The sequence below is a fragment of the Aythya marila genome (assembly GCF_965140915.1).
Source record: "Aythya marila genome assembly, chromosome: 18".
Taxonomy (NCBI): Eukaryota; Metazoa; Chordata; class Aves; order Anseriformes; family Anatidae; genus Aythya; species Aythya marila.
Genome location: NC_139059.1, coordinates 12463148 through 12490996, shown reverse-complemented (window position 1 = coordinate 12490996; position 27849 = coordinate 12463148). Strand labels below are relative to the sequence as shown.

Genomic DNA, 27849 nt, shown 5'->3' with positions numbered 1-27849 from the left:
CCCCTCCTTTCATGCACGCAGGCACAACCCAGAATAATCCCACAATACACATACTGTGTGAAGAACCCACACATCTTTGTACTGTAGAATACCTTGCCTTCAGGTAGTTTCATCTGATTTCCACACACATTCCTACAAAGAGACATACACACTCTCCACCATGGTCAGCACTCCATGCTCTGTTATTATATTTAATTCCAGAGTGAGTTAAAATGTTGATCCTTCTCAGGTCTCTCTACATGGTGCCGTCTTTGTACATCTGTTTTGTATCTCACTTGGTTGTCTGCTTGCCGATTTTAAATCTCTGGGTTTGCTTAATTGGTCCTCCTATAGAAGCGGTTCCTTGCATCTGGTTGTCTTCACCGCCTTTGGAATGTTTTCTGTTCCCTCTGCGCCCTTTTAAAAATGGGAGGAATCAGACCGTGAATGGTATTCAAAATGTCATCATACTTCTGATCACAATGCAGTGGAGTGATCGTTGTCTCTGTTGTGCCCACTCATAATTCCTTGCAAAATCAGTTTGCCTCTTTTTATTTTGTCTTTTGCTATGACTGCTGAGCTGTGAGTTGATGTTGTCATGCAGTTATCCAGAACATGTGGAAGACCTTACTCCTGACCAGTAATTGTCAGCTTAGTGTCCACCCTTCTGTATGTGACACTGCGTTATGTTCCCCTAAGTGCCTCTTTTTAAGTGTACTGAATTTTGTACGCTATCTTTAAATGTCTGTCTGTTTGGTGCCATTAAAGCCTTCTCTGGGTTCTTAGGCAACAGTCATTGCTCTAACTGCTTGGAATGGTATTATTTCATCAGGAAGCATTGCACACCTTCCTGCTCAGCACCCCTTCAGGTTGCTTTATGGATAGCTTCGGCAGCACAGACCACTCACAGAGAACTCTTCCTTCATTCTATGTCTTTGGGGATTATTTAGACAGGTTAGAAGGTTCCTTCTTATCCCATGGCTATCTCTCTCTGTCAAAGCCTTTGTTGGGAGATCTTGCTGAAAGGGGAATCCCCATGGGTTTTATTGGATGGGTCTACCCATCCACATGCTTATCTACCCTTTCAAAGGGTTCTGTGCTGATCCCGATATAAGATGGACTTGAACTTAACAGGGTTCATCTCTTTGGAAGGGCACAACAGTCTTTACAGTCCCCCAACTCCATCTGACCATATTAATGAAGCAAACATACTGGAGGCTAAAGAACACCTTATATCAGCTTCCCAACAAAACATAAACTCTGTCAATTATCAGCCCTCCACAAATCTGCCTTCCAAAGTGGCCAGCTAAAAGAGCAGTTCAAACCTGACATTGTCTAGGTTAACTGTTATGTTGCTTGCTGCACAACTGGAAGGCAATTGAGGTGCTGTATGGGCAAACATAATACCAGAGGTTTGGGACCAAACCGTAAGTAGGCCGAACTGGAAGGAGTAACTATCAGGAACTACTATTGTGATTTCTCTGCCTTTGAATTGCCACTTGCAATCTTGCCCCAGTCACTAAGTGATATAGAAGGGATGAGCCATTGGGAACCAGGTGACAGAAAGCTGTACCGTGATGTTGGTATACAGAGGCTATAACCAAAGCTGTGCCCAAAAACAAATGATGACAGAGACCTAACCAGTAAAAAGAGAAGCAGATGAGAACTAATGCTCATGGTGACCATGTGAAGTAATCTACAGACTTTATTCCCTATGTATGCAGGGGGCTACAAATCCCAGTTATGGAAGAAGTGACAGAGGGTTCACATTTTGTGCACCCCTCAGGCCACTTTGCTGCCACGTGACATCTTCACTCTTCCTCTTCTATCTTCTTGCCGTGAAACTCCCGGCTCTTTGCTCGGAGCTTGTTGACCTGTGACTCTGCAATGTCAGCCCGCTCCTCGGCTTCCTCAAGCTCGTGCTGGATCTTGCGGAATTTGGAGAGGTTGACATTGGACAGCTCCTCCTGTGTGGGGAGAGGGACTTGGTGGTGAGGAGCCTGGGGCAGGGGTTTCACTCCTCATGTGCCTGGGCCTCGAAGGGCTGTGGTGAAGCACAGGCCTCCCGTCTCCTATCTACCACTGCTGACCCAGAACCCTCTCAAAGACCTCATCATCCTCCCTTATTGAGGACCTCACTGTGACAAACTGCACCGGTATCGTGTCACTCTTGAGGAGCAATTTTGTCACGTGGTCTTCTCATTTTGTGTGCTTATTCTCCCACTACTCGGTGCCCAATTTTCCGTGTGGTTTATTAGGTTGAGAAAGACTCAGAAACCCTGTGCTGTTACCAGCGTCAGAGATTCATGAGCTTCTCAGTCAATGGACGAGGCCCTTGGGAATTTTGGTCTGACTTCCTGAATCAAACAGGTGGCAGGATAACCCTTGGTTCATCCCTGAGTGCAGCATGCCCAGAAGAAGGTGAGGCCTGCTGACACGGGAAAGAACCACATGGTCAAGACTGTTATGTCTTTGGAGTTACTTTCATGCCTCTTTCCTTGTATTCGTGCTCATCTCAATGAGTGTGCTGCTCCGACGGAAGGGTGCGCATGGCCATTCTCCAAGCAATACTTACAGCCTCCTCAGCTTGTCTCTTGTAGGATTTCACCTTCATCTGCAGCTTGTCCACCAGATCCTGGAGCCTGAGAATGTTCTTCCGGTCTTCCTCAGACTACAGTGGTTGGTAAGAAGGAAAGAGAGAGAGTTGGTTTCCCCACACCACCAGAAAACATGTGTTCTTGGAGTTCATGGAAAAATGCTTTGGCTTTCCGTGAGAAGGGTGTGTCAGCACAAAGATGCCTCTTGCCTTACCTGGTAGGTCAGCTCCTTCACCCTCCTCTCGTACTTGCGCACACCCTTCACGGCTTCAGCACTGCGCTTCTGCTCAGCATCTACCTCCCCTTCCAGCTCCCGCACCTGCAATGAGAAGCTCATGTTTGGAGCTTTCCAGGTGGCTCCCTTCATGACATGCTCCCTTGTGCACAAATACCAGCCCTACGCACCCTGGCCTCCAGCTTCTGGAGTTGCTTCTTGCCTCCCTTCAGTGCCAGCTGCTCAGCCTCATCCAGACGGTGCTGCAGGTCTTTCACCGTCACGTCCAGGTTCTTCTTCATTCTCTCTAGGTGGGCACTGGTGTCCTGCTCCTTCTTCAGCTCCTCTGCCATCATGGCTGCCTGGAGAGGCAAAGCAGCAAAGCCAGGTCGGGGCCAAAGACATTTTGGGGGAGGATACATCCACCATCCTCAGTGACAGAGTTCCCCAACTCACATCTGTGATGGCCTTCTTGGCCTTCTCTTCAGCATTGCGGGCTTCCTGGATTGTCTCCTCCATTTCACCCTGAATTTGCACGATGTCTGTTTCCAGCTTCTTCTTGGTGTTGATCAAGCTGGTGTTCTGTGTAACAGGAAGGATAGGATTTGTACTGTCAGATCTAACACCTCCACATCAAGAGTTGAGAGTGAGAGTAACGTTTATGAAAGTATTTAATTCAAAGGTCCTCTTTAGAGCCCTAGCAGCAAACCAGACATGGGTGCCTGGCTGGACTGGTCATGTCACAGCTTTGCTCTTCAAATACGTACACAGCAAGATGCATAGCAACAAGCAAGACACATAGCAATCTCGTTCTATGTTATCTCCTGTGGGCGGGATTCATATCCAGCAAAGTATCTGACCTGGGTATGGAGGAGCTGCACACGCTCGCTTGCATCCAGAAGCTCCTGCTCAGCCACTTTCCTTGACCGCTCTGTCTGCTCCAGGGCTGCCCGCAGCTCCTCAACTTCAGCCTGTAAGAGGTTTGCTCTGCGCTCCACCATGGCCACCTGTTCCTTCAGGTCTTCCTGCGTCCTGAGAGCATCGTCCAAGTGTATTTGAGTATCCTGTAAGAGAGGAAAGAGAGATTATGAGGTGGCTGATCACTGCAGCACTGTTGGACAGAGACATCAGAGACATTTCCTGCTCTTTTAATAAATTATTTGTACAATTACAATGTTGGTGTAACATGAGGCAAGATAGATGCCTACGTGCACATACTTTGCTTTATACCTTTAGCACTGCCTGTGTGTTTCTCAGGTTCTTTTGTGCCTCTGCAGCCACACGGTTGGCATGGCTCAGCTGGATCTCCATTTCATTCAGGTCTCCCTCCATCTTCTTCTTCAGCCGCAGGGCTTCGTTCCTGCTCCTGATCTCAGCATCCAGGGTGCTTTGCATGGACTCCACAATTCTGAGGTGATTTCTCTTCAGCTGGTCGATTTCCTCATCTTTCTCTGCGATCTTCCTGTCAATCTCAGACTTGACCTGGTTGAGCTCCAGCTGGAGGCGCAGGATTTTCCCCTCTTCGTGTTCTAGGGAGGCCTGGACAAGTTAGTAGGAACTGTGAGTAAACTATGGCTTGCTTTCTAAGTAATCTCTAATACAATACCGCATGAAATACAGTTTGTCTTTCTTGCCACATCTGCAGATTTCTGCTCCCATTCTTTCAGTCTGGACACCATTCATTAGCACTGTGTACCTCAGCTTCCTCCAGGGACGCTTGGATTTCAGATTTCTCCTGCTCAATCTGCTTCTTGACTTTCTCCAGCTCGTGGATCGCCTTTCCTCCCTCTGCAATCTGCTCCGTGAGGTCAGAAATCTCCTCTGTAGGGAAGGGTGAAACAAGGCATGGTCAGACATAGGGCATAAAGGGAAAGGCCCTGACGCACCAGGCTGACAGGTCTCTTCTCATCACTGCGGGCACTCACCCGTGTGGAGTGGTGGGTAGACAAGCTTGGGGGAAAGCCTGGCCAGCAGCAGAGGGCTAGGGACTTACGCTGCAAGTTCTTGTTCTCACGCTTCAGCGTTTCCAGGTGGTCCAGGGACTCCTCATAGGCATTCTTCATCTTAAACAGCTCCGTGCTGAGAGAGCGAGACTCCTTCTGGGAAGCTTCCAGCTCAGCCTGTGTTTCCTCGTACTTCTGCTTCCACTCTGCCAGGATCTGAGGAGCAACAGGGTGTGAGTATGGATGTGATGATTGTGAGAAGATGCCCTGCCCAGGAAGCACAGGGCCAGAGGCCAGAATACCTTGTCAAAGTTCTTCTGCTTCTTGTCCAGAGCTGCGCAGGCAGCATTCGTTCGCTCCACATCAATCATCAGGTCTTCCACCTCGTTCTGCAGCCTCTGCTTTGTCTTTTCCAGGGAAGCACATTTGGCGTTGACAGCTTCAACGTGTTCCTCTGCATCCTGCAGGCGCTGTGCCAGCTTCTTCCTGGGAGGAGATGATCACAGCTTCAGGTTAGAGAGTAAAGGGTAGCCAATTTTGTAAGATTCACAAGAGGGCACTTGCCTGCTTAGGGGACTTAGTGCCTTGAGCTGTCCACAGTATTTATTCTGTCCAAGGCAGCATGCCACCTAAAGGGCCTATCGCATCTCTGCCCTAGCACCAACTGAGTATTCAGACTGCCTTAGCTCTTCTAACTCCCTAAGGGTAAGGTTGTCCTTCCAGTCTGAACTTTTTCCACAGCACGCCTTTCATCTTTCTCCCTCTCTGCCCTCTACCACAAAGAGAGTATATTGGTGCCTTCATCCCATTCCTATCTTGACCCATCTTCAAAGACTCCTTCCAAATACCCTTACCAGTCTCAGTCTTCTCTACCCAATCAACATCCCACTTCCCACATACTTGGCCTCCTCCAGCTCCTCCGTGCGCTGAATAGCGTCCGTCTCATATTTGGTTCTCCACTGGGCTACTTCACTGTTGGCTTTGGACAGGGCACGCTGCAGCTCACCCTTGGCTTCCTGCTCTTCCTCATATTGTTCCCGGAGCAAGTCACAGTCGTGGCGAGCAGATTGCACAGCGTGGGCTAGGGCATTCTTGGCCTGTGGGGACACTGGGATTAGTAACCTGGACGCACATCTTGAGATGAATCTTGATGATGAAATTGTCATGCACAGGAGAACTGCCCCAGGGAAAGGGCGGGTAAACTCTGATGAGAAAAACGTATAGCTGGGAGATGATGCATCCCTCATAAACGAGTGCTAGAGGATTAGGATGCGTTAGTGAAAGGTGGCCAGGGGACACTGATCTCTTGTTTCTGTAAATGTGCCTACAGATCTGTGTCCATACTGTCTTGGAGGGCATCAGAATCTCATTAAGGGCTTGTGGATGACTTCCTCTAGCATCCAAATCACTATGGTTCCTTCTCTGTATGTTGTGATGAGTATAACTCATGCATTTCTGGGTGATGTGGCTTGCAGGAAGTAGGGTACTTCCAGACCTTTATTTCTTCCTCTAGATGTCTCTTCAGTTCCTCAATCTGTTGGGTAAATCCCTGCTTGCCCCTAGACAGCTGAGAAATCAAAGCATCCTTTTCTTCCACCTGGCGTGAATATTCACCTGGCAAGTGAAAATACACAAATAAATAAAGTTACACTAACAGTAGAATCATAGAATCGTTTAGAAAGACCCAACAGATCAGCAAGTCTAACCATGCTGTAACACTATACTACCAAGTTCACTACTAAACATTTTTCTGAGCATCACATCCATTCATCTCTTGAACACCTCCAGGAATGGAGACTCTACTACTTCCCTAGGCAGCCTGTTCCAGTGCCTAACCACTCCTTCCACAAAGAAATTCCTCCTGTCTTCTAATCTAAACCTCCCCTGATGCAACTTGATGCTATTTCCTCATGTCCTGTCACTTGTCATCTGAGGAAAGAAACCAGCACCCACGTTGCTACAACCAACTTTCAGGTAGTTGTAGAAAGCCGTGAGGTCTCCCCTCATCCCTCTTTTCTCAAGACTAACCAAACCCAGTTCCCTCAGCTGCTCCTCACATGTCTTGCATGTCTTGTTTTCCAGTCCCTTCACCAGCTTCTTTGCTCTTCCCTAAACATTTTCCAGGAGCTCAGTATGTTCTTTGTAGCGAGTGGCCCAAATCTGAACACAGTATCTGAGGTGTGGTCTCACCAGTGCCAAATACACAGGGACAATTGCTTCCCTAGACCTGCTGGCCACACTGTTTCTGATACAGGGCAGGATGACATTGGTGCCCATCTGGGCACACTGCTGGCTCATGGTAAGCCAGCTGTGGACAAGCACCCCCAGATCCTTTTCTGCTGAGCAGCTTTCCAGACACTCTTCCCCAAGCCTATATTGCTGCACTTGGTAGTTGTGACCCAAATGCAGCACCCGGCACTTAGCTTTGTTGAATACCACACAATTGGTTGCAGCCCATTGATCTAGCCTACCCAGATCGCTCTGCAGAGCCTTCCTATCCTCAAGCAGATCAACATTCCTGTCCAACTTGGTGCTGTCTGCAAAATAACTGAGCGTGCACTCAGTCCCCTCAACCAAGACTGTTGATCAAAATGTTAAACAAAGCCGTCCCCAATACTTAGCCCTGGAGAACACTGTAATCTGGCCCTGTAATCTGGGGTTGCTTTGAGCCGTTAGCCCAATTCTTGCTTTGCACCATGGCGTATCCTCCTGATTTGCAGGTTCTGCCACTGCACCTCAGGACTGAGGACGTCTCACCTGTTTCTGTCTGCAGACGAGCTCTCTGAGTATTGAGGTCATTGATCATGCGCTGATTCTGCTCCTCCTTAGTTTTAATCTCACTCAGCTGGTCTTCCAGAGTGCGGCACATCTTCTCCAGATTTGACTAGGTATCAAAAACAAGGAAGGAGAGGAAATGAACTCCTGGACTCTGTCTAATTCTCACAGCAGGATTCCTATAGGAGAGTGTGACTAGTAGATTCAGGCTATGTGCTGTACCTTGGCCCTGTGAATTCTACTGCAATTCTTTACCTTGGCTTTGGAGACAGACTCCATGTTACTGGCCAAGTCATCTATCTCCATCTTCAGCTCACTCTTTTCCTTCTCCAGCTTCTGCTTGACTCGTTGCAAGTTGTCGATCTGCTCACCAAGCTCAGCTGTGCTGTCTGCGTGCTTCTTCCGCAGGGCGGCAGCTGTGGCTTCGTGCTGCAGCGTGGCCTCTTCGAGGTCGCGGCGCATCTTCTGAAATTCTGCCTCACGCTTCTTGTTCATCTCAACCTGAGCTGCTGTAGCCCCACCTGCTTCTTCCAGGCGCTCGCTGATCTCCTCCAGCTCCCTGGAGAGGTCAGCACGGTGCTTCTCTGCTTTTGCCCGAGAGGTTCGCTCTGCCTCAATTTCCTCCTCCAGTTCCTCGATACGGGCCTTGGGAAAATGCAAGACCCTTCACACCCATGCCCTCAGATGTCCTTCTGAAGGGCTGAAGGGAAGGACCAGAGACTTGCCTGCAGCTCCTTGATCTTCTTCTGCAATTGCATACCCAGGGCTTGCTCATCCTCAATTTTGCTCTGAATCTGGCTGATTTCAAAGTCTTTCCTTTGCACAAAGCATACAGAAACACAGCGTTAACATCCAAATAAAACTACCTAATAAATGCACCTGACCCACACTCAGGTGTCCCACAACCACACTTACTTCTTCAGTTTCTCATCCAGCTGCTGCTTATCATTTTCCAAATCCATTATGCTATCATGGGACAGCTTCAGGTCTCCCTCAAGTTTCCTCTTAGCCCTTTCAAGGTCCATGCGCAGTTTCTTCTCTTGCTCCAGGGACCCTTCCAGCTAAACACAACAACACCAATAATGCCAGGCAGGTTGAACTCCATACCTGTCCTGTCTCGCTGGAGGCACATGTGCTTACATCATCCACTTGCTGCTCCAGCTTGGTTTTAGCTTTGGTCAATGTATTGACTTTGTCCTCTTCGGCCTGCAGGTCATCCAGTGTCTGCTGGTGGGCCTCTTGGAGGGCTTTCTTCTCTTTTGTCAGTTTGGCAATGGTCTCATCCAGGGCTGCCATCTCCTCTGTGAGGTTTTTCACCTATATAGTGGACAAAATATTTAATATTCAGTCAAAAACTTGACTGCTGGTGCAGTGTCCTGGTTTCAGCCAGGAGAGCGTTCATTTCCTAGCTCTTATGGTGTTGTATTTCAGATCTAGGATGAGAATAACGTTGATAACACACTGGTTTATGTTGTTTCTGGGCAGTGTTCGCACCAAGTCAAGGACTTTTTAGCTTCTCATACTTCACTGCCAGTAAGGAGGATGGGGGTGTGCAAGAATCTTGGAGGGAGAGAACCAGGAAGGTTAACCCAAACTAGGGGGATGCCAGCCTAATATGGGAGGTATCTATCCCTTCTCCCTTTGTGTGACTCTCCATGTGTGTACCTTGTTTTCAGTGGCATGTTTTTCCTTCTCAACTTTAGCCAAGGTTAACTCCAGGTCATCAATATCTTTCTTCAGCTCTGAACATTCATCCTCCAGTTTCCTCTTCTTGGCTGTCAGCTCAGCATTGATTTCTTCCTCATCCTCAGCCCGTTCTGTCACCTCCTTAATTTTGGCTTCCAGTTGGATTTTGGTTTTGATGAGCTGGTCACACCTTTCCTCGGCATCAGCCAAGCTGTCTGCTTCCTGATGGGGAGACAGAGATTTTTGAGGGTTATAACGTTTTGAAATTTCTGTTGTGTTTTCTTTTTCTCTCAAAGACCTAGTATTTAATAGTTATTACTTTTTTTAAAATTTAGTCATCATGATCATCATCATATTTGGGTAGCCAAGATTTTTCCATTTGTGGGAATAATACAGTGAAAAAAGTAGTGTTTTTCTTGGAGTTAAGAAACTGCTTGTTCCTGACTGAAGTTGAAGACCAAGGATCTGTGTGTGTGAAGGTAATCTAGCCTTATAGTGTATCTGTGTTTAGGTGAAGTGGGTCCTTCTAAGTGTTGCCTTTAGACTGTTACATGGGCAGACAGCTTTGAAAGTTGAACACATGGAGATGCCTCCCTTTCAAGTCAGACAAAGGTGTCTGCTGCATATTACCTGTTGGCTAGCACTACTTGGCTCTTTTCTGAGGACAGCAGGGCTGCTGAGTCTCCTATAACACTTAAAGTTATCCTCACTGACTGACAGAGAACTTGTGCCCCTGACAGTGTTCACAGTTACTCAACTTTAGAGTAACTTTGAATGTGTGACTTTTTTCAATTGTAATTTAGTCAGCTTCCTGTAAGTCTCTTCTTGGGTGAAAAATGATATCTGTCTGTATAACGTTTTTTCTCAGGAACAAATAAACAGTGACACTCACTGCCTGCACTTGGAGCTGAAGGTCATTTTTTTCTTGCAGCAGAGCCACCATTTTCTCCTCCAGTTCTTTCCTCTTTGCCTCAGACTTTTCAAGCTCTTCCTTGGTTTTCTCAAACTCTTCTTTCATGTTGGCCATCTCCTTCTCAGATTCTGCACTCTTCAGCAATGGCTTGATTTTGAAGAACAGCTTCATCCAGGGCCAGTGCTTGACATTCATGAATGCACGAACGTTGTACTGGATGCAGAAGATGGACTCCCTGATATAAAATTTGCATAGGTATTACATGCCTTGGGTGTTACAAATTTAGACTCAATTAATTTTACAGAATCACAATATCATGGAATTGTAGGGATTGGAAGGGACCTCAAGAGATCATTGGGTTCAACCCCCCTGCCAAAGCAGGTTCCCTAAAGCAGATTGCCCAGGTAGAAGTCCAGATGAACCTTGAATATCTGCAGAGAAGGACACTCCACAGCCTCCCTGGGCAGCCTGTTCCATTGCTCTGTCACCCCCACCGTGAATTTCTTTACATGTTATTTATTAACAGTAATAATAGTAAACTAAATAGAGTAAACTAAATAGATGGAAATATTTACCTCCTTTCCACCATTCTACGATATTCCACTCTCATTAGGAAACCTCTGCACCTGGCCTGCGTGCGTGTGATGATTTCTGCCAGCTTATCATCTCTCATCTCCTCCAGGAGTCCCAGCAACCCAGCTTTGAAGAATACCTTAAGAAAGGAAATTGTCAACCTATCACTGTCAGGTTAGATAGAACAGAGGTACAGACGCATTCCTTATTCTGGAAGAGACCTTAATGGCCTTGACCAGCCTCATGTAAGCTCTCCTCCCAAATCTATTCCCATGGGCCTAGGAACTTCTTGAAAACTCAGCTCTAGGCGCCTTCAGTCCCTGCCTGAACCATGTTGTAGAACTACTTGTTTCCCATTCAGCCATAGACTCACCCATGCCTCTGCCTGGCTGTGGTAACCTGTAATATGTCAACTGTAATATGACCTGCAGACTGATGTTAGACCTTTTTCATTGCTATGGATCCATCCAGGAATTACTGGGTAGTGCCTGACCCTTATTATCCTACCTAGACCTGGCCCTGAGCAATCTCTAAAACCTCAGTCATGTGTAGCGGAGGTACATAGTCTTTGAGCACAGGACTTGTTTCTACCTTGGTGTGACCAAATCTGTACTGAGTGTGGTCCACATCGATGGACCCAAGGAGCTTCTCTGAAGCCTTCTTGCTGTCCATGAACTGTCCCTCTGGAATAGCACTGGCATTAAGCACTCTATACCTGTAGGAGAAAACAGAACATGAAGAAACAACTATTGCCAATACCACCACTGCAAATAAACCCCACAGCCTTCTCAGCTACATCGGACTGGCCATATGTACTAGGGACAGCCCACCCTTTCAGGACAGTGTAAGTGACGTTTCCATACTGTTAATTCAAAATCTGGGAGAATCATAATCCTCAAGAACATGAAGAAATAACCATGGTTTAAACCACCACTGCAATCGAAAACCACAGCCTTACTGAATTAGTCTAATTCCTGAAGGTAGTTCATGTTTCCAGAACAGGATATGGAGATTTCTTTTACTGTAATTTCAGAGTTCAAGATAAACCTAAACCTCAGCAATATCATCACATCATCATGAACAGATGGTGAAACATTTCTATATTACTACTTAGTACCAACATAAAGTGTACTGTTTCATATACATTAGGGTATCTTGGTCCAAATGAGCAGAAAGGTGGAGCACTCTTACCTCTGTTTGAAATCAGCATACAGGACTCTGCTGGGGAATCCTTTCCTGCAAATCCTGATCCCTTCTAGCACACCATTACACCGCAGCTGGTGTAGCACCAGTTCATGTTCCATGGCACCTAACAAACACCATAATTACTGTTTGACACACAGGAGAAGAACTCCTTTGGCTCAAATTTTCCTGCTGTTGGGTTCCCCTCACCTGGTGTTTTTGTTTCATTTGGAATGATGCAGCGTACAAAATGGGGGTGAGTGCTTCTCAGGTTAGCCATTAGCTTGTTTAAATTCTCCTGTGAGATCATAAGATGAATTATTATTAATTGTAAGTGCTGCATGCTTAATAGTGTATTTATCAAACTGAGTGTTTCTGGATGCAGACCTGTCTTCTCTACAACACCTTATAGAGCTCCCAAAGGGAAAGTCAGAAATTGAAAGCTCCCAGCTTTATTGGTTTCAAAGTTTCTTCATTGAATAATAATTAATATTATTTTTTAATATTATTTTTTTCTTAATCTCCTCATATAAGTACACAGCTGCCATCTTACAGTTTTCCTTCCAGATAGTATATCTTGCAAAAGATAATTGAACATTTTAATTTATAGATACTGATGATCAGGGCTCTTTGCTCAGCCTAACTATTATTTGTTTTGGTAGCTGATTTCATAGAATATTCATTGAATGCTTTGGGTTGGAACGGACCTTAAAGATTATCTAGTTCCAACCCCCTGTCATGGCAGGGATATCTCTCACTAGATCAGGCTGCTGAAAGCCCCATTCAACCTTTCTGTGAACAATTCCAGGGGTCAGGTATCCACAACTTCTCTGGGCAACCAGTTGCAGTGCCCCACCACCCCCATGCAACTTGTGAAGAATAAAATATTTGAAATACTAATACTAATACTAATACTAATACTAATACTAATAATAATAATAATAATAATAATAATAAATACTCTTGGAGAAACTGGAAGTCGAGAGTCGAGGGCTAGGACAGCTACATCTCTTGCTGGGCTAAAAACTGTCTGGATGGCCAGGCCCAAAGAATAGTGGTGAACAGAGTGAAATCCAGCTGGCGACCGGTCATCAGTGGTGTTCCCCAGGGGTCAGTGTTGAGGCCCATCCTCTTTAACATCTATATTGATGATTTGGATGAGGGAATTGAGTGCACCCTCAGTAAGTTTGCAGACAACACCAAGCTGGGACGAAGTGTCAGTCAGCCAGAGGGTAGGAAGGCCATGCAGAGGGACCTGGACAGGTTGGATCAATGGGCAGAGGCCAATGGGATGAGGTTCAACTTAGCTTAGTGCTGAGTCCTGTACTTTGGTTGCAACAACCCCATGCAGTGCTACAGGCTCGAGGGGAGAGTGGCTCAAAAGAAGAAAAGGATCTAGGGGTGTTTGTCGGTGCTCACCTGAACATGAGCTTGCAGTGAGCCCAGGTGACCAAGAAGGTCAATGGCATCTTGGCTTTATATCATGATACTATGATTCTATAATTCAATGATTCCATGATTCATAGTAAAGAATTGCTTTCTTACATTTAATCTAAATCTTTCTTTTTGTTTAAAACCATTACTCCTTGCCCTCTACATGCCCTTGTAAAAATTCTCCCTCCATCTATCTTATATGCTCACATTAATTATTGAATGGCTGCAATAATGCGTACCTGAAGCCCTCTCTTCTCTAGGCAAAACAACCCCAACCCTCTCATCTTCTATTCACAGAAGTGTTGCAGGCCTCTAACAATTTCTGTGGTCCTCGTCTGGTGTAGCTATAACACGTCCATATCTTTCCTGTGTCTGGGGACCCAGAGCTGGATGCAGTATTCCAGGTGGTGTCTGAGAAGGGTGGAATACAGGGGGAGAATCACATTCCCTGAACTGCTGAGCACACTTCTTTTGATGCAGCCCAGGATATGATCAACTTTCTGCACTGAAAGCACAACTGCTGGTTCATATTCAGTTTTTTATCCATGATTACCCCCTAGTCCTCCTCTGCAGGGCTGCTCTCAGTCAACTCATAGCACAGCCAGTATTTATGTTTGGGATTACCTCGACACAGTTACAGGACCTTTCACCTATCCTTCTTAAAATTCATGAGGTTAATGTGGACCCCCTTATCAAACCTGTCCAGATCCTTCTGAATAGCATCCCTTCTTTCTATTGTGTCAGCTCTACCACTCAGCTTGGTGTCATCTGCAAACTCACTGAGGGTGCATTCAGTTCCATTATGTCTTTACTAAAAGACATTAAATGGCACTGGTCCCATTCCAGACCCCTGAGGGACATCACTCAGGGCTAGTTTGTTTGGATAAATAGGTTTTGTTTGTTTGTTTGTTTTAATTGGAAATGAATAGTTGTGGGACCTAAATAAATAATGGTGTTAGGAGTAGTTCAGTCTCACTAAATATATCAACCTGAGCCAAGTTGAAACCTTGAAAATAACTGAAATCTGCCCACAGAATGCATTAACTAGAAAGCAATTTAAAATCCACTCACTTTTCCATTGAAATTAATAATTGCCCTAGAATCTTACAATCTTGTCTTTTTTTTGTTGTTTTTATTTTTTAGTGGTTTTTTTTTTTTTTTTTTTTTTTTTAGTTTTTCCTTTGATGCTTGATGTATTATCTTTTATTTTATAATATAATAAAAATAAGTGTGGGAAAGTTCTCTGATGCTTACAGAGATACTGAAGAAGTTCCTCCCATTCATTATTCATTCTCAGTCTAAGTAGGTGAACTTCACCCTTTTCCAAATTTTATAGAACCAAGAGCAGATAAGAGAAAAATGAAGGCAGACAGTTAGAAGAAAAGAATGAAGGATGCAATATAAATAGCTTTTTTTTGGAGAAAAAGGACTAAAGAAATTACTTAAGGAGTTCCAGGAGGGTGACCATAGCATTCTGTCTCCAGAAATGAAAGGAAGACCAGACATACATTATAGTAGAGGTTTCATGGCATTTTAAGGTTTTGCTTCTGAAGTGCCAAACATGACAAGACCAAAACTGAAAAAGACCTTTCAGATTCATAATGAGATTGCTTTCTTTCTTCGGACAGAGAACAAATACTGTACTTACACGGAAAAGAGCTGAGACTGTCTGGAAAGAAGAACCCTTCTTCTTGCCACCCTTCTTGCCACCACCACCAGCAGCCTCTTCAAAATTGGAAAAAAAATAAAAATAAAAATTAATCTGAAGTCAGAATCAGAATATTGCCTTAGAGGTTCATCAATATTCAGTATGAAAGTATGAAACATGAACTGTAGAGAGATTACCAGCTTCACCACCATAGGCTGCAAAGAGTAAGGCCAGTGTCTTCAAAGATGATTTCTGGTACAACCCAATGACAGTTTCATTCAGGGGGTCCTTGTTCTTCTCAAGCCAGCCAGAGATGTTGTAGTCCACTGTGCCAGCATAGTGCACAAGTGAAAAGTGGGCCTCGGCCTTGCCTTTGGCAGGTTTGGGCTTCTGGAAATTATTGGACTTCCCCAAATGCTGGTCATAGAGCTTGTTCTTGAAAGAGGTGTCAGTTGCTTTGGGGAACATGCACTCCTCTTCCAGGATGGAGAAGATGCCCATGGGCTGGAAGACAGCAAAAGAGGTAATAGAGAAAGATCTATATCAGTGTGGAGATATGCTGTGAGGTTCAGCAGTACCTGTATGTTGTGGGTAGCATCTCAGTCTGGATAAGAGCCTAAGTTGGCTGGGAGTTGTTCTCAGCCAGGAAGCTTATTTGTGCCTGCCCTTGTCTTCCAGCAGCCCGTCTTCACTAAACTGGAAAGAATATCTCTCCACTTCAGTTTAGAATGGGCAGAGGGAGAAGGGTTGGACGGAAATATAATTGGGAAGACAGCTACAAGAGGCCTGTTGTCTTGGGAAATCAGACTAAGCAACACTTATTTCCCAAAATGGTGTGTGGAGTTCTGCTTTGAATTTTCAGGAGAAAAAGGAAAGGAGACAGACTCCAGCTTGTTTCAAAGAATTCTTTTGGTGGGAGTATGGTCTACCTTTTCCACACCCGAAGACAGGGTGGTGCAGGACTGGAGACAAAGATTTATATCTAGCCTTCCTAATTTCTCTGCTCCACACTAAGATAAATTTCACTGCAAAATGCTTTGTTTGACTGAAACTGACTGTCTGGTCCCAAGTTCTTTCCCATCTGAATCGGGCTCAGAAACATCTCAAAATTCCAAAATATAGCATACACTTGAGTGGAAAAGGTACCTTTTCAATGAGTTCAATGCAGGCAGCCAGGTCCATCCCAAAGTCAATGAATTCCCATTCGATTCCTTCCTTTTTATACTCCTCCTGCTCCAGCACGAACATGTGATGGTTGAAGAACTGCTGCAGTTTCTCATTGGTGAAATTGATGCACAGTTGCTCAAAGCTGTTGAACTGTTCAAAGCAAGGAAAGTTGCATAGGTTCTCAAGGGGCAGCAATGACCACAGGGTTTTGTTAGTGTTCTACTGATTCTTTTTGAAGTTCCCCAGTACAGAATCACAGAATTGTCTAGGTTGGAAGAGACCTCAAGATCACCTAGTCCAACCTCTGGCCTAACACTAACAAGTCCTCCACTAAACCATATCACTAAGCGTCATTTAAACCATATCATCTAAACGTCTTTTAAAGGCTTCCATGGACGGTGACTCAACCACTTCCCTGGGCAGCCCATTCCAATGCCTAACAACCCTTTCGGTAAAGAAGTTCTTCCTAATACACAACCAAAAACACCCTTGGTGCCACTTTAGCCCATTCCCCCTCGTCCTGTCACCAGGCACATGGGAGAATAGACCAACCCCCACCTCGCTACAGCCTTCTTTAAGGTACCTATAGAGAGCACTAAGGTCGCCCCTGAGGCTCCTCTTCTCCAGGCTGAACAAGCCCAGCTCCCTCAGCTGCTGCTCATAAGACTAGTTCTCCAGACCCCTCATCAGCTTTGTCACCCTTCTCTGGACTCTCTTGAGCACCTCCATGTCTTTCTTGTAGCAAGGGGCCCAAAACTGAACACAGTACTCGAGGTGCGGCCTCACCAGAGACGAGTACAGGGGGACAATCACTTCTCTAGACCTGCTGGTCACACTGCTTCTTATACAAGCCAGGATGCTGTTGGCCTTCTTGGCCACCTGAGCACACTGCTGGCTCATGTTCAGCCAACTATCAACCAATACTCCCAAGTCCTTCTCTACCAGGAAGCTTTCCAACCACTCATCTCCCAACCTGTAGTGCTGCTTGGGGTTGTTGCACCCCAGGTGCAGGACCCGGCACTTGGCCACTTTGAACTTCATACAGCTGGCCTCAGCCCATCAGTCCAGCCTATCCAGATCCTCCTGCAGAGCCTTCCTACCCTCAAGCAGATCAACACACGCACCTAACTTGGTGTCATCTGCAAACTTACTGAGGGTGCACTTGATCCCCTCATCCATATCATCGATAAAGATATTAAAGTGGACCGGCCGAAGTACCGAGCCCTGGGGAACGCCACTAGTGACCGGCCTCCAACTGGATTTGACTCCATTCACCACAATTCTTTGGGCCTGGCTATCCAGCCAGTTTTTAACCCAACGAAGCGTAAGCCAGTCCAAGCCATGAGCAGCCAGTTTCTTGAGGAGAATGCTGTGAGAAACAGTGTCAAAAGCCTTACTGAAATCAAGGTAGACCACATCCACAGCCTTTCCCTCATCCACGAAGCGTGTCAGTTTGTCATAGAAGATCAGGTTCGTCAAGCAGGACCTGCCTTTCATAATCCCATGCTGACTGGGCCTGATTGCCTGGTTGCCCTGCAAGTGCCAGGTGATGACACTCAAGATAATCTGCTCCATGAGCTTCCCTGGCACTGAGGTCAAACTGACAGGCCTGTAGTTCCCCGGGTCTACCCTCTGGCCCTTCTTGTAGATGGGTGTCACATTTGGTAGCCGCCACTTGACTGGGACCTCCCCCGATAGCCAGGATTGTTGATGGAAATGATGGAAAGCAGCTTGGCCAGCTCCTCCGCCAGTTCTCTCAGTATCCTCGGGTGGATCCCACCTGGCCCCATCGACTTGTGTATATCCAAGTGCCGTAGCAGGTCGCTAACCATGGATAGTGAGTATCCATTTCTTCATGGATAGTGAGGGCCACATTCTGCTCCCCATCCCCTTCCAAAGCTCAGGGTACTGGGTATCCAGAGAACAACTGGTTTTGCCGCTAAAGACTGAGGCAAAGAAGGCATTAAGCTCCTCAGCCTTTTCCTCATCTTTTGTCACTAAGTTTTCACCCACATCCAGTAAAGGATGGAGATTCTCCTTAGTCCTCCGTTTTGCGTTGATGTATTTGTAAAAACATTTTTTGTTGTCTCTAATGACAGTAGCCAGATTGAGCTCCAGATGAGCTTTGGCCTTTCTAATTTTGTCCCTGCACAACCTCGCAACATCCTTATAGTCCTCCTGAGTGGACCACCCTCTTTTCCGAAGATTATAAACCCTCTTTTTTCTCCTAAGCTCAAGCCACAGTTCTCTGTTCAGCCAGGCCGGTCTTCCTCCATGCCGGCTCGTCTTTGGGCACGTGGGGACAGACCACTCCTGCACCATTAAGATTCCTTTTTGAAGAGTGCCCAGCCTTCCTGGACTCCTCTGCCCTTCAGAACCGCCTCCCAAAGGACTCTGCCAGAAACACTACACATAACCATTATGTAACGGCATACATTTCCTTAGCAGGACTTCTATTGTAAAACAAACAAACAAACAAACAAATAAATAAGGTGTCTTTGCAGGACTTTCTTCTTATTATTGTTATTCAAATCAGTCTACAGGGAAAAGTTCCTTTTTACTGTGCTACGCAAAAGCAGATCCTTCAATAAGCTTAGCTGCTGCACCATGGAGGTGTCTCAGCTCTCTCACCTCCTCCAGAATGGACACTTGTTCAGTGTCCCACCCAGGAATTTCTCTGCCCTCAAATCAAGACTCCAGGAGTTTCTTTGATATCACACAGAAGCCCTAGTATCAGGACTGCATTCACAACACAGGAAACATGCTGTGGGGTTTCCCACAGCACTTCCTTTTCCTTGACTATTCCAAAAAGAAATCTGTTTCTGAGACCTCATGATCTCTTCCTGTCCCTGCCATAACTATGATGCCAGATCTTCGTTACTCACATCAAAGATCTCAAAACCAGCAATGTCCAGGACACCAATGAAGTACTGTCTGGGTTGCTTGGTATCCAGCTGTTGGTTGATGCGAACAACCATCCACAAGAACATCTTTTCAAAGACAGCTTTTGCCAAGGCACCCACTGCATTGTTCACCTAGAACAGAGAAAAAAGTACTGGACATACCTTCGAGGGCAGCAGAAGAGTGCTCGTTCTTTTTTGAAGCCATCTTTATTTACCTGTTCGACAGTTTGACCTTTTGTCACAAATTCATTCCCAACCTTCACTCGAGGGTAACACAGGGCTTTGAGCAGGTCAGCTGAGTTCAGGCCCATCAGGTAGGCAGCCTTGTCAGCCACTAAAGAGGAAGAGAGAGAGATAAAAGCATTTATCATTGGACAATGGCTAGAATTTGGTCAGTGTGAGCAGCTCTGATATTCACTTTTCTAGAAATGGCAAAGTATTGGTCCGGTTTTACTGAGAAGGTCTAGAAAGGAAGAAGGATTATGGAAACAAATGCTGGACTTTTTTGAAAGCAAGAACAGGCATGGCTTGAGTAGGAACAGCTTGATCCAGAAGCTCCCAGAAGCACTCCAAAAGCCTGTTTCCTCTCCTGTTCTGTGACAACTGAATTTCTGCACAGCAAAGAATACATGGTATATTTGGTGAAAAATCTGTTAGTACATCATGGTGACATAGTGGTCGAATGTTTAACTGAGTGAGAGAGACCCTGTGCTAAAGTACCAATTTTCAGGCTGGGTACTTTGGGGAAGTATCTGTTGGATAAGAGAATGGTACTTCCCATGACTGGGGATGCACCTCTGCAATTAGACAGCTAACAAACAAGGATGCTTTTCCTAATTTTTCACTAGCTGAATTTTCTGGTACCTTCTGTGCCATCTGGCTCTGCCTGCTCCTCTCGCTGTTTCTGCTTGAACTTCAAGTTGCCATAGTGCATGACAGCCCCTGTCAGCTTGTAGATGGCAGTCTTTTCATCAGCAGTGAAACCCAGGATGTCAATGGCACTCTGTAGTAGAAACAGTCAAATTAAACATGTCTTGAGTAAGTCACCCTGCAAGACATATACAGCTGATATCTTTTTTCTGTGTTACTCACATCTGTAGCCATGAGCTCCTCCTGGTCATCAATACTGGGAACAGTGACCTCACCTTGACTCACATAGTGGAAATCATATGGGTTGGTGGTAATGAGAAGCATGTCTGAAAGCAGGAAGAAGAAGGACACAGGCTTAGTTCTTTCAGCTAGATAGTAGAGGGAACAGCTGCTCAGCAATCTTCCCCAAAAAGATATATTGATCCTTCCTACCAATCAGCTCTGGCTTCTTGTTGGACATGATCTGATAAAATATGTGGTAGCTTCTTTCTGCCTTGAGCTGGAAAGTGACTCTGGACTTCTCCAGCAGATCTGGCAAAGCAGGAAGAAAGAGCTAGGAATGAGACAGTACACAGAGGTAGGAATTTAGGAAGGGATGTGATCATGCCAGGATGTCACTTACAAGTTTCAATGTCAGCAGAAGCCAGTTTGCCTGTGGCCCCAAAATGGATTCTGATGAATTTGCCCTGTTGAGGGGGAAAAGAAATACTTCAGCCTGGATGGATTCTATTGACATCTTCTTAACGTGTAATACCACTAGGTGCATCACTTGTCTTGTAATGGGAGGGAGGGATTTTGTATGAAGCATCAACTCACAAAGCGCGAGGAGTTGTCATTCCTCACAGTCTTGGCATTTCCAAATGCCTCCAGCAGTGGGTTGGCACTGATGATTTGATCCTCAAGCGTTCCCTACAGGACAATAAATATTCAGTGTTTTGTTTCACTTGCAATTATAGGCTGATTGTTCAGTCTTTCTTCCTGACTCACCTGCATTTTTCCAGGCTGATCCTCCTTCTTCTTCTCCCCACTAGCTGCAATTGTTGCAAAGTACTGGATGACACGCTTTGTGTTCACAGTCTTCCCTGCACCAGATTCTCCACTGTCAAAGCAAACAGAGAAGCAAAGAGGGTGTGGTCAGGCAGCATGTCCCCTGGCACAGGGCAGCCCCAAAAATGACCTTAGCAGGTGTGTACATACGTGATCAGGATGGACTGATTCTCACGGTCTGTGAAAGAGGCAGAAATAAAGATGTTGTTAGTAATACAGAACTCACAGTGTAAGACAAATATAAATAGTACTCTTCGATATCTAAGGTACTATGTACCGGAAGCTTGAGGGAGATAAATACCTTCTGTTCTCCATTGTTGAATTTTACAATGCTTTTTTCAACTCCTAGGTATTCATTTAAACTCTCTTTTGAGGCAGTGAAACTGGGTATATCTTCTTCTAAATTTTACTTTTTCTTATATTAGATTGAGTATGACATAAATAGTGCTGTAAGTATTCCTGTTAGGTTCCCTTAAGGAAATTCTGTTCCTCAGAGAAGTCTGTATTATAGACATTGGAACAAAATATTAGTATGAAACAACTCCCTGTAGAATTTAAAGACATCACCTAGTATTTGTGTGTCATTTGAAGTTCCCAGAAAGTATGACTATAGGCTTATACACCAGGGAGTCCTTAGTGTAAGAATCTAAGATTCTCAAATTTCTTTCCACATCTCTTTAACAAAATTAGCTTCCCCTTTCATGTACCAAGCAATTCAAGTCAATAAATGTCTGCATCAAAAGAATTCTGTTTCCCCTCTTACCAAAATCCTTTTTTTTTTTTCATTTTTCTCTTTCCTCAGTAACCTCTAAGTTCTAAAAGTGTAGAGATTTAATTATACTTTTCTTTTCTTTTCTTTTCTTTTCTTTTCTTTTCTTTTCTTTTCTTTTCTTTTCTTTTCTTTTCTTTTCTTTTCTTTTCTTTTCTTTTCTTCTCTTCTCTTCTCTTCTCTTTTCTTCTCTTTTCTTTTCTTTTCTTTTCTTTTCTTTTCTTTTCTTTTCTTTTCTTTTCTTTTCTTCTCTTCTCTTCTCTTCTCTTTTCTTCTCTTTTCCCTTCCCTTCCCTTCCCTTCCCTTCCCTTCCCTTCCCTTCCCTTCCCTTCCCTTCCCTTCCCTTCCCTTCCCTTCCCTTCCCTTCCCTTCCCTTCCCTTCCCTTCCCTTCCCTTCCCTTCCCTTCCCTTCCCTTCCCTTCCCTTCCCTTCCCTTCCCTTCCCTTCCCTTCCCTTCCCTTCCCTTCCCTTCCCTTTCCTTCCCTTTCCTTCCCTTTCCTTCCCTTTCCTTTCCTTTCCTTTCCTTTCCTTTCCTTTCCTTTCCTTTCCTTTCCTTTCCTTTCCTTTCCTTTCCTTTCCTTTCCTTTCCTTTCCTTTCCTTTCCTTCCCTTTCCTTCCCTTTCCTTCCTTTCCTTTCATTTCATTTTCTTTTTTGTTTTCAGTGGTGAATTCAAAGGAATTAATTCTTTCCAAAGGGGGGAAGAATATTTCTATATAATTTTGGCTGTTTTTTTGTTTGTTTGTTTCAGATTATTTCTGTTCATTCTTGGTTTATTTCTGTCTTTGCAAGTCTTATTTTAAAGACACTAACCAGTAGGAAGAATGAAGAAAGCATGTGTGAAATAAAATGCTAAATTACATGTCATTCATGAATTCCATTCATGAATTCAATTGATGAATTACTTGTCATTCATGTTACAATGCTAAAAAGTGGAAAAGGAGAGGAAAAAAATCTTTCTTTTTCCCCCCCCTCCCCCCCCATTATTCAGGGGATTTATTTAGTACAGTCAGAATTATTATTTTGTGATGTTTAGTTACATCCCTCTTTAAAAGTAGTTTATAAAACTACTGTGGATTCATGAATCTTTGATTCTCTTCAGAGAACTGCAGTTTCACTGCAAGGATTCTAGTCCATTCTGGTCAAGTTAGCTTCATGCATGAGAAGAACCAAATCCATGATATGGGAGTATTAGCTAACAGCTAATTGGAAATGAACACCTAGAATCATAGAATCATAGAATCATAGAATATCCTGAGTTGGAAGGGACCCTTAAGGATCATCAAGTCCAACTCTTGACACCGCACAGATCTACCCAAAAGTTCAGACCATGTGACTAAGTGCACAGTCCAATCTCTTCTTAAATTCAGACAGGCTCGGTGCAGTGACCACTTCCCTGGGGAGCCTGTTCCAGTGTGCAACCACCCTCTCTGTGAAGAACCCCCTCCTGATGTCCAGCCTAAATTTCCCCTGCCTCAGCTTAACCCCGTTCCCGCGGGTCCTGTCACTGGTGTTAATGGAGAAAAGGTCTCCTGCCTCTCGACACCCCCTTACGAGGAAGTTGTAGACACCTTTATCATTGTTTCTGGAAAGTGCAACTTTGCTGAGATCCTGGCTCCTGTTCTTTCCCAATAAGCTATAAATATCAGAATAATACTTGAAATGAGCGTTTGGGTTTTTTAATCTATGTTTTCATGAGGCCAAAAAACCCAACAACTTAATCTATAATACACTATTTAGAAAGATTGCTTAAATTGTCAGAACATATTTGTGGGTCATGCCATACTACAAGCAAATGAGATTCAGATAATGAATAGAGGACAATATTTGTTTTATCTGACCCAATTTGTCTCATTACTTGGTCTTCAGTGTTATTTTTTTCAGTGGCCTTGATTACATGCTATCAATTAGACTTCAGAAAAAAGTTAGGAGAGTATTGTGTCCCAAGCACAATACCAACAAATGTTAAAATAACAATTAATTAAAGATTCATGCAGAGGTTTACTTCTCTACCCTGACTGATTAAAAAAAAAAATCTAAACAAAACAAACAAAAACAAAACAGCAACAAACAAACAGCCACAATAACAAAGAACAAAAAATTTCCATAAAGAAATTGCCGTTTTCTCACCAGTCAGCATGAACTGATAGGCATTGTCAGAGATGGAGAAGATGTGTGGAGGGGCCTCCTGGCGCTTTTTGCCTCGGTAGGCCAACACCACCTCTGGGTTGTACACCGGCAGCCACTTGTAGGGGTTGACAGTGACACAGAAGAGACCTGAGTAGGTCTGCGAGGAAGGGAGACAGCACATTGGCTTCTACTCAGCCTGGCACAGCAGGCCTTCCAGCTACCCAAAGGAAGAGAGCTGCTGGTACTTACATAGATCATCCAGGCTGCATAACGCTCTTTGAGGTTGTACAGCACAGCGGGTTCGTGGAGGTGGGTCATCATGGCCATGTCCTCAATTTTATCATACTTGGGAGGGTTCATGGAGAAGATTTGATCTTCCTTCACGGTCAGAGTCTGCCAAGAAAATGAAAGATCAGTGTATGTCAGCTTACGGCCCAGAGTGGGAATCAAATGGTGTCTTTCAGCCTTGTTTTTCACTCACCTCTCCACCTTCAGTCTTGACAGTGACTTTCCCTGATTCTTTGCTCTGGATTGTTCCTTTTACAAAAGATTCCTTTGGATGTACCACAAAGACTGATGTCTTGGCATCGAAAGGCTTGTTCTGGGCCTCAATTCTTTCCTTTTCTGACTTTCGGAGGTAGGGAGCTGCCTCCCCAAAGGCAGCCATCTCAGCATCTGGAGAAGCCATGTCTGCACTTACACAGGAGGCAGGCAGAAGAGTACTCTGTAGAAAAGAAGATATATTGAGTATGTGAGTAAACAGCATTCTGTAGAAGAAAGAAAATCTTTCACACTTCCATCCCTTCAAATATTTTAGTAGGTATAAACAACTCAATAGTTAGATTTAAACTTCCCTTTCTTGTTTAAGAACACCCGTATTCTTTTCAGAAATTAAAAAATTAAGTCCTTAAACATCTAGCTATGAAAGAAAGTAAAGAACAGTTTTAGAGTGCTGTGGTATCGTAGTTCATTTACATAGTGTTATTTTTCTTCATAGATTATAATGAATTTGGATTTTGCTATTGCAGATACTGTAGAAGAAATAAGTCTATGATGTTGGTTTAGGCAGTAGCTCAAAGTCTTTGAAAGACTTCCTTGTCTGATAGCAAATAGTGGCTTTTCAGTGTAAAATTTATTTGCTATGGACAATTCGTCTTGCACTATTAGAGCCAAAAATATCATGATTGCCTACTCTGTTTCCTCAAAATCTGAAGTTGTTTGATTACTCCCTGGTTTTTAAAAGCAGATAAATTTTGTTGTTAATTCTGATGGCAAAGTCTGGAAGATAGTCACTGCTGTTTCAAAACATTTCAACTCTTTTTGTGTTGCACAGATAAAATATATCCAAAGCTAATGAATGAACGGATGAGAAAAAAGCTTCAAACCTATGGTAAAATCACTAGTAATAGAGATGGTATCTCATAGCAAGGTATCCAAGACTTACAGGAAGTTAAATGGAATAAAGAAGTATAGGCTTTGTCCAGAATTTCACAGGAGCCATACACTTACCTTGAAACTTTCTGTCGAGACTGGGCACAGCACTCCATAGAGACTTTTATAGAGTCTGGTATGCAGATGCTCTGGATGTTTCCTTTTCCTTCAGTCAAATATAATTGGCAAACCTTCTTTGGCAAAACATTGTCTGGCAAATGTAACTAACAGCATAATTGATTTGACAAGATATATTTAGAAATGTTTTATCTTACCATTCCTGTGGATATATCTACTATAAATAATCTGACAGGGCTGTTAGTAAGGGACTCTTGATGAGTCAAAGAACTTAAAGAACTTATATTAGATTTTATAGGATCCTTCACTCTCTCTGCAGGTCTCTGTTGATGACCTAGGCCAGGTTGTTTGGCTTTTTTGTACTGCAAATATTTCAGAAGTAAAATGGGAATAGTACAACATATCTTCTATACACAGTCATGCAAATTTAAGGAAAGCCCTTACAGCAACAGAAAAGACAATTCTACAATAGACAAATTATGGATGCCATTCACTAATTCATTGTATGTTATATGGAAAAGAGGAAAAACAGACACATTTCCTGGAATAGGATTTTCACCATAATAGTACTAGATACAGAGAAAACATAAAAAAATAACAAGTCAGCATGCAAATACAATTTGGGGCATGTAATTTCTGCTTAGAGCACGAGAGCTGACTCTTTAGCAATAAAAATAAGTTAAGTATCACTTTGAGTAAATCTCCACTTGGTGTCGTGCAAAAATTGAAATACTCAAAAACCACATGGAACATTTGCTATTCTTGTAGTAAGTCATAAATGATACTAAAGACTCACATAGTCTAAGCAAAAACAAATATAAATAATTGCAGTACAATGTACACAAAAAAAAAAAAAAAGAAAATGATGAAAAAGAAAAATAATTTATATCAAAAGAGTTCTGGTTCTAGAACATTCACAGCTGCTTTTACAGAATTGATTTGAAATAAATTATTAACATTTGTATGGCAACTTCTATTAATAGGGAAGTCATTAATAGTCAGTTATTTACGTTTCTCCACTTATCATATTGAAGATATGCTAAAGGACGTGAGAGAGGAAAATGCAAAAGTAACATAGACCATTAAAAAACTCTAACAACAAACATATGCATATTCCGTAAATGCAGTGATATACTTCATTTCTGCTCATTTAAAAAGAATTGTTCACATGCCTTGAAAACCTTATGCCTATGTCCCATATTTGTTTGTACCCATTGACAACATCCATCAAGCAATATCCTCAGCCATTCCAAGAAATCCATGGTGGCCCATGTAGGCTTTCACTACCTACAACAGCAAAAAAAAACAAACCCCTCCACCCAACCACAACTCTGCACACAATCACATACATACAGTCTGAGATCCTATGTGATCTGACACATTACCAGTCCAGCATTCCCATCCTATCCCAAATATCTTGCACACTTACACATTCATTCCAGCCAAAAAAAAAAAAAAAAAATGCTATCAACACAATGCTGCCTGTATCAGAGCATGTGAGGTGGTAGGCAGTCTGGCAGTCCTGTAAAATGCTGATGCTTTTCAGAAAGGTGCATGGCTGCAACACTTCTTCACAACAATTATTTAGAAAACAAAGGACATTTATTTATTTATGACCGAATTTAACACAAGAGCAATTAATGAATTAAGTAAAATATGTAAAGAGCTTCATGGCTGCCTGAACCTAACACATAGCCACAGTTCCTCTGAGCTTTCTGAAGGACATGGAAAGAGCTGACTAGGAGTGAAGCGGTATTCAGCACGTGACAGATAAGGCAGAAGAGCAGGAAAAGCAAAGCTGCAGCAAAGGTGTGGGGAAGTATAGTAGAAAAAAAATCTTTTTCACCAGATAATTTGCTGGTAGTCCTGGAGAGTGACTGATCTAGTTCTAGGAAAAGGGCACTGTCACTTGAGCTGCTTTAAATGCTGTCAGATCTAAACATGCTCTTCTTCTGGTTACTGGCATTTTGGTTATTAAAAGCTCTGTGCATGAAGCTCAGTGAATGCCACAGGGACGAGGTTAGAAAAATGATCCAATAGCCAGCACCAGGCACTGTCCTGTGCTTGAAGAACTTGTTCCAAGGAGGGCTCTGGCACTGCAGCACCCATCTTTTGGGTGCCCAGGGCCCCAGCCAGGAGCTCAAGCCCAGAGCAATCCCTGGGGGCTCCCTGCACAGGTCATGGAGACGCTGATGGAAACACATTGCACTCTGCCATGGAGGAGACCAGAGCCAGTCAGTGGGAAACGCGCTTCAGGGGTGTACCTGAAATCCAGCTTCTCTGGGCAATCTCTGACTTCCATTCACATGCAGAAGTTAGAGGATGACAATAATTCCAAGACAATTCCTGTATAAATACTGTGAGCCCAACTGACCATGGGTGGAGTTGAGGGGAGAGGTAAGGAGCTGACTTTCCTTCAGACTTGGAATGAAAAATACTCCAAGCACAATTCTCCAGATTGTTGCATATGGTGGTTTGGTCTTCATGCTGAAAATACTTTTGTACAGTGAGC

The 27849-nt window shown here is 44.0% G+C and overlaps 1 protein-coding gene across 1 annotated transcript; it reads right to left on the bottom strand.

Moving 5' to 3' along the window:
• LOC309885237 (myosin heavy chain, skeletal muscle, adult) lies at nt 1-25369 on the bottom strand. Its single transcript, XM_082774969.1, has 39 exons — nt 25338-25369; nt 24310-24552; nt 24078-24221; nt 23829-23985; nt 21082-21109; nt 20872-20983; nt 20701-20793; nt 20507-20570; nt 20317-20415; nt 20107-20210; nt 19879-20017; nt 19230-19348; nt 18997-19146; nt 16091-16261; nt 15142-15448; nt 14945-15021; nt 12073-12160; nt 11872-11989; nt 11272-11395; nt 10683-10819; nt 10087-10342; nt 9174-9416; nt 8649-8825; nt 8424-8569; nt 8234-8324; nt 7764-8153; nt 7491-7617; nt 6229-6347; nt 5634-5830; nt 5036-5219; nt 4784-4949; nt 4487-4611; nt 4021-4329; nt 3651-3854; nt 3247-3372; nt 2982-3152; nt 2791-2895; nt 2555-2650; nt 1-1946 (listed from the first exon to the last, which is right to left on the bottom strand). Exons 2-39 carry the CDS (start codon nt 24514-24516, stop codon nt 1791-1793), a joined length of 5826 nt encoding a protein of 1941 aa, XP_082631095.1. The 5' UTR covers nt 24517-24552; nt 25338-25369; the 3' UTR covers nt 1-1790.
• Nucleotides 25370-27849: the final 2480 nt, after the last annotated feature.